The sequence below is a fragment of the Raphanus sativus genome, chromosome 2, assembly GCF_000801105.2.
Source record: "Raphanus sativus cultivar WK10039 chromosome 2, ASM80110v3, whole genome shotgun sequence".
NCBI classification, from domain to species: domain Eukaryota; kingdom Viridiplantae; phylum Streptophyta; class Magnoliopsida; order Brassicales; family Brassicaceae; genus Raphanus; species Raphanus sativus.
The window spans coordinates 34,932,590-34,941,431 of NC_079512.1; the positions used below are offsets into that span (position 1 = coordinate 34,932,590).

The 8,842-nt window shown below is 40.9% G+C and overlaps 3 protein-coding genes across 4 annotated transcripts; 2 read left to right on the forward strand and 1 right to left on the reverse strand.

Moving 5' to 3' along the window:
• The first annotated feature begins 235 nt into the window (after positions 1-235).
• LOC108842723 (polyprotein of EF-Ts, chloroplastic) lies at positions 236-4,205 on the forward strand. Its single transcript, XM_018615722.2, has 7 exons — positions 236-393; positions 606-1,944; positions 2,034-2,396; positions 2,468-2,763; positions 2,850-3,265; positions 3,351-3,675; positions 3,759-4,205. The coding sequence occupies exons 2-7, from the start codon at positions 633-635 to the stop codon at positions 4,041-4,043; spliced, it is 2,997 nt and encodes a 998-aa protein (XP_018471224.1). The 5' UTR covers positions 236-393; positions 606-632; the 3' UTR covers positions 4,044-4,205.
• Positions 4,206-4,509: 304 nt separating this feature from the next.
• On the forward strand, positions 4,510-6,157 carry LOC108842972 (uncharacterized). 2 transcript variants are annotated; one of them, XM_018616040.2, is made up of 3 exons: positions 4,510-4,627; positions 5,070-5,676; positions 5,775-6,157. In XM_018616040.2, the coding sequence occupies exons 2-3, from the start codon at positions 5,070-5,072 to the stop codon at positions 5,900-5,902; spliced, it is 735 nt and encodes a 244-aa protein (XP_018471542.1). In that variant the 5' UTR covers positions 4,510-4,627; the 3' UTR covers positions 5,903-6,157. The 2 variants fall into 2 exon arrangements, with proteins under 2 accessions (XP_018471542.1, XP_018471543.1); XM_018616041.2 differs by having other exon boundaries at positions 4,622-4,957.
• An 81-nt stretch (positions 6,158-6,238) lies between these two features.
• On the reverse strand, positions 6,239-8,025 carry LOC108842971 (auxin-responsive protein IAA27). Its single transcript, XM_018616039.2, has 5 exons — positions 7,443-8,025; positions 7,076-7,341; positions 6,858-6,999; positions 6,702-6,763; positions 6,239-6,575 (listed from the first exon to the last, which is right to left on the reverse strand). The coding sequence occupies exons 1-5, from the start codon at positions 7,790-7,792 to the stop codon at positions 6,538-6,540; spliced, it is 858 nt and encodes a 285-aa protein (XP_018471541.1). The 5' UTR covers positions 7,793-8,025; the 3' UTR covers positions 6,239-6,537.
• Positions 8,026-8,842: the final 817 nt, after the last annotated feature.

The following is an 8,842-nucleotide window of genomic DNA, read 5'->3' on the forward strand; positions in this document are numbered from 1 at the left end:
AGTCTTTGTACCAAAGTTGAATAGTCGTCTGGTCCCTCACCAATAACTAGCTCAGAAAATTTAGCAGTTTCAGTCAAAGACTCAAGCTTCAGAAACTTTATGGGCTTTCATTTTAGTAACATGGTGGGCCTTCGCTATAAAGCCCAGAATCGACTCAAGTTTGGAGTTTGAGCTGATTGGTGCGGAGGAGGAGAGAGAAGAAAAAGACAACCTATCTATCAGAGTATGTAATCTTTGTAGAGAGACAGACAAAAGGAGATAAGGCTTTAAAATCCTCTCACCTCTTCCCTCGTTTCTCTTCTAAGCTTATCAGCGAAAGTAGCGATTTTTCTCTCCCTTTAGTTTTTTTTTTCTGGGAGAGTTCATTCTCAGAGCAAGGGCGAGAACCCAAAGGTAGCTCCTTTTCTTACTTGCTCAAATGGGTTTCTTTCATTGTTGTTTTGTGCAATCATTCCACGGCTCCGGGAATGAGCCATGCTTTTGCTGATTGGAGATGGATATTGTCAGTTGTTTAGTTAGACTAGTAGACTCTGTTCATATCAGTCTCTGTGTTTGCTTTATCAAGCTTGAAATTTTGATTAAGTGTGTAAATGTTTTATGTGTAGGTGACAGTTTTTTTAGCCACTGTGAAGATGGCTACGGTTACTCCTTCCTCTATCAGCAAAGCGTGGCTCATTCCCGGTGCCTCTTTTACTGTAAAGAAGAATGATTGTTCCATCAAATGTTGCTTCTCGCGCAAATCTAGCAAACAGATACCATCATCAACTCAAAGACTCGTTCTTCCTCTTTCAACTTCGCTTAAACTGTTTCCTACTCATGGAAGGCAGTTTGTGTTGCATCCTCATCGTAGCAGAGCCACCACAGGTACTGATGTCGTCGCGGCTGTAGAGGGACAAGACTCTCCTCCTGTTGCGGAAACCGATGCAAATGACAAGTCAGATGATGCTCCTACTGCTGCTGCTACTACTACGACATCTCAGTCAAGAGGAACAACAGCAAGACCCGGAAGGAAGAGCGAGATGCCTGCGGTGAAGAACGAGGAGCTTGTTTCTGGTGCTACCTTCACTGGGAAAGTAAGAGCCATCCAGCCCTTTGGTGCTTTCATCGACTTTGGTGCTTTCACTGATGGATTAGTCCATGTCTCTCAACTGAGCGACACCTTTGTTAAAGATGTTGCGAGTGTTGTCACTATTGGGCAAGAGGTGAAAGTAAGGCTTGTGGAAGCTGACATTGAGGCTAAACGTATTTCTCTCACTATGCGTTCAAGTGACGATCCTCCTAAACGCCAGCCCGGTGGTGGTGGTGGTGATAATAAGCCGAGGCCAGGAGGGAAAAGGAATGCTTCAAAAGGAGGAGGAGGGGGTAAGAAGGAAGATGGGTTCAGCTCAAAGTATGTGAAAGGGCAGATGTTGGATGGAACGGTGAAGAACTTAACGAGGTCAGGAGCGTTTATAACGATTGGTGAAGGTGAAGAAGGGTTCTTACCTACGAATGAGGAAGCAGATGATGGGATTGGAAGCATGATGATGGGTGGTGGGTCTTCGTTGCAAGCTGGACAAGAGGTCAAGGTTCGTGTGTTGAGGATAGCGAGGGGACGTGTTACTTTGACGATGAAAGAGGAAGATGATGGTAAGTTTGATGAAACACTCAGTCAAGGAGTTGTGCATACAGCCACGAATCCGTTTGTGCTTGCTTTCCGTAAGAACGAGGAGATTGCTGCGTTTCTTGACAAGAGGGAGGAAGAAGCTGAGAAACCAGTAGAGGCTGTGAAGGAATCAGAAGAAGCTGAAGCATCTGTCACCTCTGAAAAAGCTGAAGAAACAAGTGAAGAAGTGATTGAGACCAAAGCTGAAGATGATTCGCAGGAGACAGAAACAGTTGCTGCAGTAACTGAAGTTGAGGAGGTGGAAACGCCTGAGCTTCCACCAGTTCCAGAAACTAAAAGTAGGTTGAGTTGTCTTTAATTAATATTGAATCAGTTCATTGGTTTAGTGTCTTAATATCATTGACCCGTTTCTTCTACTGGTTACCAGGTGAAGAGGAAGTTTCTGAGAACTCCATTCCTCAAAGTTCAGCCACTGATGAAGTTTCACCTTCAGAAGCTGTAGCAAGTGAAGTCGTTGAGAAGAAAGAGGAAGTACCTGTTGCTGAAACTGTACCTGATGAAGTTTCATCTTCAGAAGCTGTACTAAGTGAAGACGTTGAGAAGAAGGAGGAAGTGGTGGCCGAAGTACCTGTTGCTGAAACCGTACCTGATGAAGTTTCACCTTCAGAAGATGTAGCAAGTGAAGACGCTGAGAAGAAGGAGGAAGTGGTGGCCGAAGTACCTGTTGCTGAAGCCGAGACTCCTGCCCCTGTAGTCACAGAAGCTTCTTCTGAGGAAAGTGGCATCAAAGGTATTTATTTTGCTTTAGCTTCTTTAGATCTCTGCTTCATGATCTAATGGGAAAATTTATCTCTGATGCAGCTGGCATTTCACCGGCCTTAGTGAAGCAACTCAGAGAAGAAACAGGAGCAGGAATGATGGACTGCAAGAATGCACTCTTGGAGAGCGAGGGCGATATGGTGAAAGCTCAAGAGTACCTCCGCAAGAAGGGACTAGCTAGCGCAGACAAGAAAGCCAGCAGAGCCACAGCCGAGGGGAGAATCGGTTCGTATATCCATGACAGCAGAATCGGTGTCCTCTTGGAGGTTAATTGCGAGACAGACTTTGTCTCACGCGGTGACATTTTCAAGGAACTGGTTGATGATCTGGCGATGCAGGTAAACTCCAAAGATTGGAACTAACAACATTTTCTTTACTTTGCTCTGTCACTGAGAAACTCACAAGTTGACTTGATACATAATAGGTGGCTGCGTGCCCTCAAGTAGAGTACCTTGTACCTGAAGATGTTTCCGAAGAAATTGTGAAGAAGGAGAAAGAGATAGAGATGCAAAAGGAAGATCTTCTGTCGAAACCGGAGCAGATAAGGGAGAAGATAGTGGAAGGTCGGATAAAGAAGAGGGTAGACGCACTTGCATTGCTGGAGCAACCATACATTAAAGACGATAAGGTGATAGTGAAGGACCTTGTGAAGCAGAGGATTGCAACCATTGGAGAAAACATCAAGGTGAAGAGATTCATTAGGTACACTCTGGGAGAAGGCCTTGAGAAGAAAAGTCAGGACTTTGCTGCTGAGGTTGCTGCTCAAACCGCAGCTAAACCAAAAGCCGAACCAGAGAAAGAAGAGCCAAAAGCTGAAGAGCCCAAGGAAGCTGTTCCAAGGTGGTGAAACATTATATTCTCTCTTCTTGATTAAGTTGTGTACAAAGAGAGAGACTTAACACTATTTTGAAATGGGATTTTGCAGTCCACCAACAGCAGTGGTTTCAGCTGGACTTGTGAAGCAGCTGCGTGAAGAAACAGGAGCAGGAATGATGGATTGCAAGAAGGCATTGGCGGAGACAGGAGGAGATCTAGAGAAAGCACAAGAGTACCTGAGAAAGAAAGGTCTTTCAACAGCTGATAAGAAATCAAGCAGGCTTGCAGCTGAAGGGAGAATCGGGTCATACATCCACGATGCTCGCATTGGAGTCCTCATAGAAGTGAACTGCGAGACTGATTTCGTGGGAAGAAGTGAAAAGTTCAAGGAACTGGTTGATGATCTTGCAATGCAAGCAGTGGCTAATCCACAGGTAAGATAAGAAATTATATATCATCTGAAACAATAGGCTAGCTTGGTGGTGGTCGCTGACATGAAACTTGAACGAACACGCAGGTGCAATATGTATCCATCGAGGACATTCCAGAGGAGATAAAGCAGAAAGAAAAGGAGATGGAGATGCAGAGAGAGGATCTTTTGTCGAAACCAGAGAACATAAAGGAGAAAATTGTTGAAGGAAGGATCTCAAAGAGGCTGGGAGAAATGGCATTGCTTGAGCAGCCTTTCATTAAAGATGATAGCGTTCTGGTAAAGGATCTTGTGAAGCAGACGGTGGCTACTCTTGGTGAAAACATCAAAGTCAGGAGGTTTGTTAAGTTTACTCTTGGAGAAGACAACTGAGGATGGATGGAAAAACATATAAGGAGTTCGTGAGTTTAAAGCAAAGTCTTACTCTTTTGTTTTGTAGACAAAATCTTCAGTATTCAAACCCCTTTTGATTAGAGTTTTTAATCAAAAAGCTGTAAACTTTTTTGGTTCATGAAAATATGAGATTGTTTTTCACTTTGTTTACAACATTTATTTACACTGGCTGTGTTTGTTAGTAGACAAAATCTTCAGTATTCAACCCCTTTGTTTACAAAATATGACACTATTTAAAATCGCTAAAAAAAATTCTGCTACTAATAACATTTGGTCGTAAATTGTATGTTGCATTTGCATGTTGTAAATGTCAAGAACCTGAAACAATGTAACTAACGAACAAATGTTATAGGGGTTGTTATAGGTCACAAGTGATCATATCTGAGAGGTTGAGAAATCACCTTTTGTGATTGATTAATCTAGTTTCCAAATGGGCTTTAAGCTCGGCCCACTTAAGATGTCGGCCTAATTAAACAAAGGGTGTGGGAGTTGTGAAGGAAAACGAAACAGCTGGTGCCTTCCCTTCCCTTCCTCGTAGCGTCTCTGTAAATTTTCCTGCTCAGGTTCGGGAGTTTCATTTCTTTCAATCTCAGTGCATGGTCCTCCTTTTGATTCAATTATAATTTCTCTGATTTTATATCCATTTCAGAGATCTTGATCTAGTGTAATTTTAGGTTTAATAAATTTTTATATGTTTATTGAGATCTCTCTCGACTTGTCATCCTCATCATCATCATCCATTAATACTGCTCTCTTGCATTATCAAGAAATTCAAAAACTTGTAATCCCAAATACTCTAGTCTTACTCAGACCAAAGTTTTATTCCTATTCTTAAACTAACCACTGTCTGAAAAATTAAAAACTTGTCTTCTTGTCTGGATTACACTAGAAAGGTCGGTTTCCAAGGAGTTTCAGAAACAAATTTTTTTTTTTTGTGTAGTTTGACTCCAACATGTATTCATAGTTGGTTGATGAAGTGATTGTATGTACTTTGTTTGTTTACAGATGAACTTTGGGTTACCGAGTATCTCCTGGTTTAACAGCAACAGCTCGAAGAAAGATGTAGCCATGGTAGAAACCGTGACATCCACGACTTCTTCTCTCCTTGAACAGCAAGACCAAGGGCAAAGCTTGTTTGGTATAAAGATATGGACTTTCTCCCTAGGTTCTGTTTTTCCTTGGGGCGGTGATGGGAAGCAGCAGAAACCCACTACTATAAACAGAGGGTTAAAAAGGCATGCCGTGTCTCGCAGGTCATCGAGAGTGAATACTGTGACTACTAGTGTTTATCGGTTTAGACCCTACGTGTCGAAGGTGCCGTGGCACACGGGACCGAGAGCGTTTCTTTCGCAGCTTTTCCCGAGATACGGGCATTACTGTGGACCCAACTGGTCTAGTGGGAAAGATGGGGGTTCACCGATTTGGGATCAGAGACCTATTGATTGGTTAGACCATTGCTGTTATTGCCATGATATTGGTTATGATACTCATGACCAGGCTGAGTTGCTGAAAGCCGACATGGCGTTTCTTGAGTGTTTGGAATCGAACAAGCGCCTTGTTACCAGGGGTGATGCTCAAGTTGCTCACTTTTATAAGACAATGTGCATTACGGGTAATTACTTAATTCATTGTGATTACTATTAGTGACTCTCCATTTGATTTGATGATATACTGTATATCTTGAAACCATTTATCTCTGAATGCTCTCAGGTCTCAAGAACATACTGATACCTTACAGAAGCTACCTCGTGAAGATACAATACGGGCAAAATCTACTCGATTTTGGCTGGTTGCTGAACAGCATTAGCAAGAGAAGCTGGAACTTCCAGAAGAATTGAGAAACATAAGGAAGCAAAATCGTGAGTGTTCCCTGTGAGCCTTTCCAGTTTCGTACATAGAGAGAGGTTTAAAGAGAAGGACAAGGAAACTGAGGATTAGTTTGTGTAATATATTAGATAAAATACATATATAATTATGAAACTGTGGTGTGCGTGCGTGTTTTAAACCCTTTGTACATGTTAGTAATAGTATGATCCGTATCACTTTTGTTTGAATCCAATAGTTGAATCAAATGAACTAGAGAATGTTGAACTTTTGTTTGAAATAATCATTTGGTTAGCCGGAACCAAACCAAAGAGAGAGAGAGAGAGAGAGAGAGAGAGATTACATGGATATGAAGTTTTAAAAAAGGCGTCTGCTTTTACACACTGACAAACTTTTTATACATATGAGTTATGAAAGTCTTACCTAGCAAAAAAAAAAACACACACATACACAAAACCACCCATTTGATGGATTAGAGACAGAATAGGCCTTATTAGTAGTAGAGGCTGTTTTAAGAAGGATCAAACATCACTCTTAGCACACAACACACACAAGAATACTTAGAAAAACAAAATGGGCTATTACATTTCTTAATAACATTCTTCCAAATCATTTTATCATATCACGTATCATAAAAGGGCGGCATTTACTAGTTCCGGCTTCTGCATTTCTCCATCACCCTTGGAGCTGCAAACAAACAACAAGATTTGTGTTAGGAGACACATCTCTTGGTGTTTCGGACCAAGTGGTATCCTTTCACTGATATTTTTCCTTTTCTGCTTAGAACAAGAGTTTAAGAGAAGGAAGACAAACCTAAGCCTATAGCCTCAGAGCTCTTCATGATCCTCAGCTTCTTACAGGAGCATATAAACATTCTGCAAAGAGAAGACAGTAAAGAGTGTCACTTATATATATTCTTCGGTTAGATTAAGTTGTTGATTGATCAAAGTGGTTTCTGAAAAGACTTACTCCCAAGGGACATCACCGACCAGCATCCAGTCACTGTCTTTGTCTTCATAGGTAACAACATACTCAGAACCACGCAAGAGATCAGTTAAGCGACTCTCGTTTAACCCATCTCGACCACAACCTCCATGAGACCCAAACTGACCTGTAAAAAAAAAAAGAGGAAACATTCTCAGTATCATCATCTCAAAGAAAGAAAGAGACTTTTAGAGAAAAGATACCAATAGTGAAGCAGCTGAACATCTTCTCAAGAGCAGAAGAGAGTTCAACGTAGCTCTTGTAAGTCTTGAGATCGATTTTCCTCAAGTAAGGAGCACCTTCCATGCTCACTTTAACATACAAGCAAGGCTCAGGTCCAGACTTAGTTTCACAACCTTCAGTCTCTGTGTTGTTATTATTATCACAACCATCTTGTTTCTGAGACTGAGAAGAAGCCATTGTGTTCTTCCTGAATGATCTAATCGGTGGCCAACCCACAACTTGTGCCCTGCTCCATCAAGAAACAAAAACATAAAAGGTCTAAAACAGAGATGTTTCCAGCGAGAGAAAGGAGAGAGAGCTTTTTAAAAAAAAAAAAAAAAATCATACTTGGAAGCTGGAGCAGAGCTCTTCTTCTCCTTAACCGGAACGGCCGGTTTAATGTCTTTCACATCAGGAGAGAAGACCCATTTGGTAGACCCGTTAATGGCGTCAGAAAACACCCTTTTGGCACCTGACACAGGACATGAGCTCTTGAGCGACATGAACCCAACTCGCTCCGGTGACTCAGAACCGGGTAAACCGAGTCTTAACTCGGTAGCCTTGAAATTCAGAACGTCGTTGTTGTTGTTGTCTTCGGTTTTGTCAGACATTATTTGTGTTGCTTCCATGGTTGGAAACTCAGACAAACCTCTGTAACCATGCTCTGCTGCTGCTGCTGCTGCTGCGGATTCAGACATTCTCAAGTATGAATGTGGAGTAACTGTTGAAGCATATAGTGATTTAGAGAAAACAGTAAAACACTTTCTTAGAGAGAAAGAGAGAGAGGACGACGAAGAAGAGGAAAAATAAAAAAACTTTGTCTGATAAACAAAAAGCAAGAGCTTACTCTTCTTTATTTATTTGAATAAATATACGTAATTTATGTTTTTATAATCAATAGTTAGAAGTTAATACTTTCCTCTTTGGGGTTTAAAACACACAAATCACCCATGAGTACTGACTTTATATTATAAAAAATTGTTGATTTAGGGAAAAAATTGGTACTATTTGAAAAAATGAATATTACATGTATGAATCGATATATAGACGTTACATATGTATAGACATCTACTCCCCGACAGGTCACAGAAAGTGTCCTGTAAACTTTCCGATTCTGCCCTTGTCTCTCTCTTTCTCCAGTTTTTTTTTAATTCAAAAACAATTTGATTTCTCTTGGAGGCGCATGTTATGCACTTACGCTACCATGCATACGATTTAGCAGCTAAAATACGCTTTGTTAATGTAATTCGCTTTTGATGATTGCACCAATAATTATGACTAGTCAGTGAATTATAAATCAATTTCTAATATAGTTTTGTGAATTTGATTGAAATAAGTAGAAGTATGTAATTTCTTTTTGTCACTGCAATATCATTTTATAAAAGAAAATTAAACTTTACATATGATGTTTCTAAGTTCTAATGAAAAGATATTAGTAATGTTTTAGCTAACTACCCGTTTCGCTAATGGAATAGAGATTTGCTAGATCGCCAATAATTGCAATGAAGATGATGAGACTTGAGGATGAGGGAGAGAAGAGAATCTTGAAAAGTTTTGGGCCCATGGGCTCTCGTTGTTGGGCCCACACGACGCATTAAAAGTGGAAAGAAACAGTAAGGGTAGGTCTTTGCCACTTAGCCGCAGTAGCAATATTGAGCAGTGTTCCCAAATAAAGAAGTGTGGTCTCCACAAACCACCTTTTTCACCTTTTTTATTTTATACTATGCTTTCCCAAAATCAGGAATATG

Coding starts and splice junctions, on each gene's coding strand:
- LOC108842723 (XM_018615722.2), top strand. CDS start 633: ATGGCTACGGTTACTCCTTCCTCTATCAGCAAAGCGTGGCTCATTCCC. Junction 2,764..2,849: donor TTGATGATCTGGCGATGCAG/GTAAACTCCAAA, acceptor GATACATAATAG/GTGGCTGCGTGCCCTCAAGT. Junction 3,676..3,758: donor AAGCAGTGGCTAATCCACAG/GTAAGATAAGAA, acceptor ACGAACACGCAG/GTGCAATATGTATCCATCGA.
- LOC108842972 (XM_018616040.2), top strand. CDS start 5,070: ATGAACTTTGGGTTACCGAGTATCTCCTGGTTTAACAGCAACAGCTCG. Junction 5,677..5,774: donor TAAGACAATGTGCATTACGG/GTAATTACTTAA, acceptor GAATGCTCTCAG/GTCTCAAGAACATACTGATA.
- LOC108842971 (XM_018616039.2), bottom strand. CDS start 7,792: ATGTCTGAATCCGCAGCAGCAGCAGCAGCAGCAGAGCATGGTTACAGA. Junction 7,000..7,075: donor GTTCAGCTGCTTCACTATTG/GTATCTTTTCTC, acceptor TTTTTTTTACAG/GTCAGTTTGGGTCTCATGGA. Junction 6,764..6,857: donor GTCGGTGATGTCCCTTGGGA/GTAAGTCTTTTC, acceptor TTCTCTTTGCAG/AATGTTTATATGCTCCTGTA.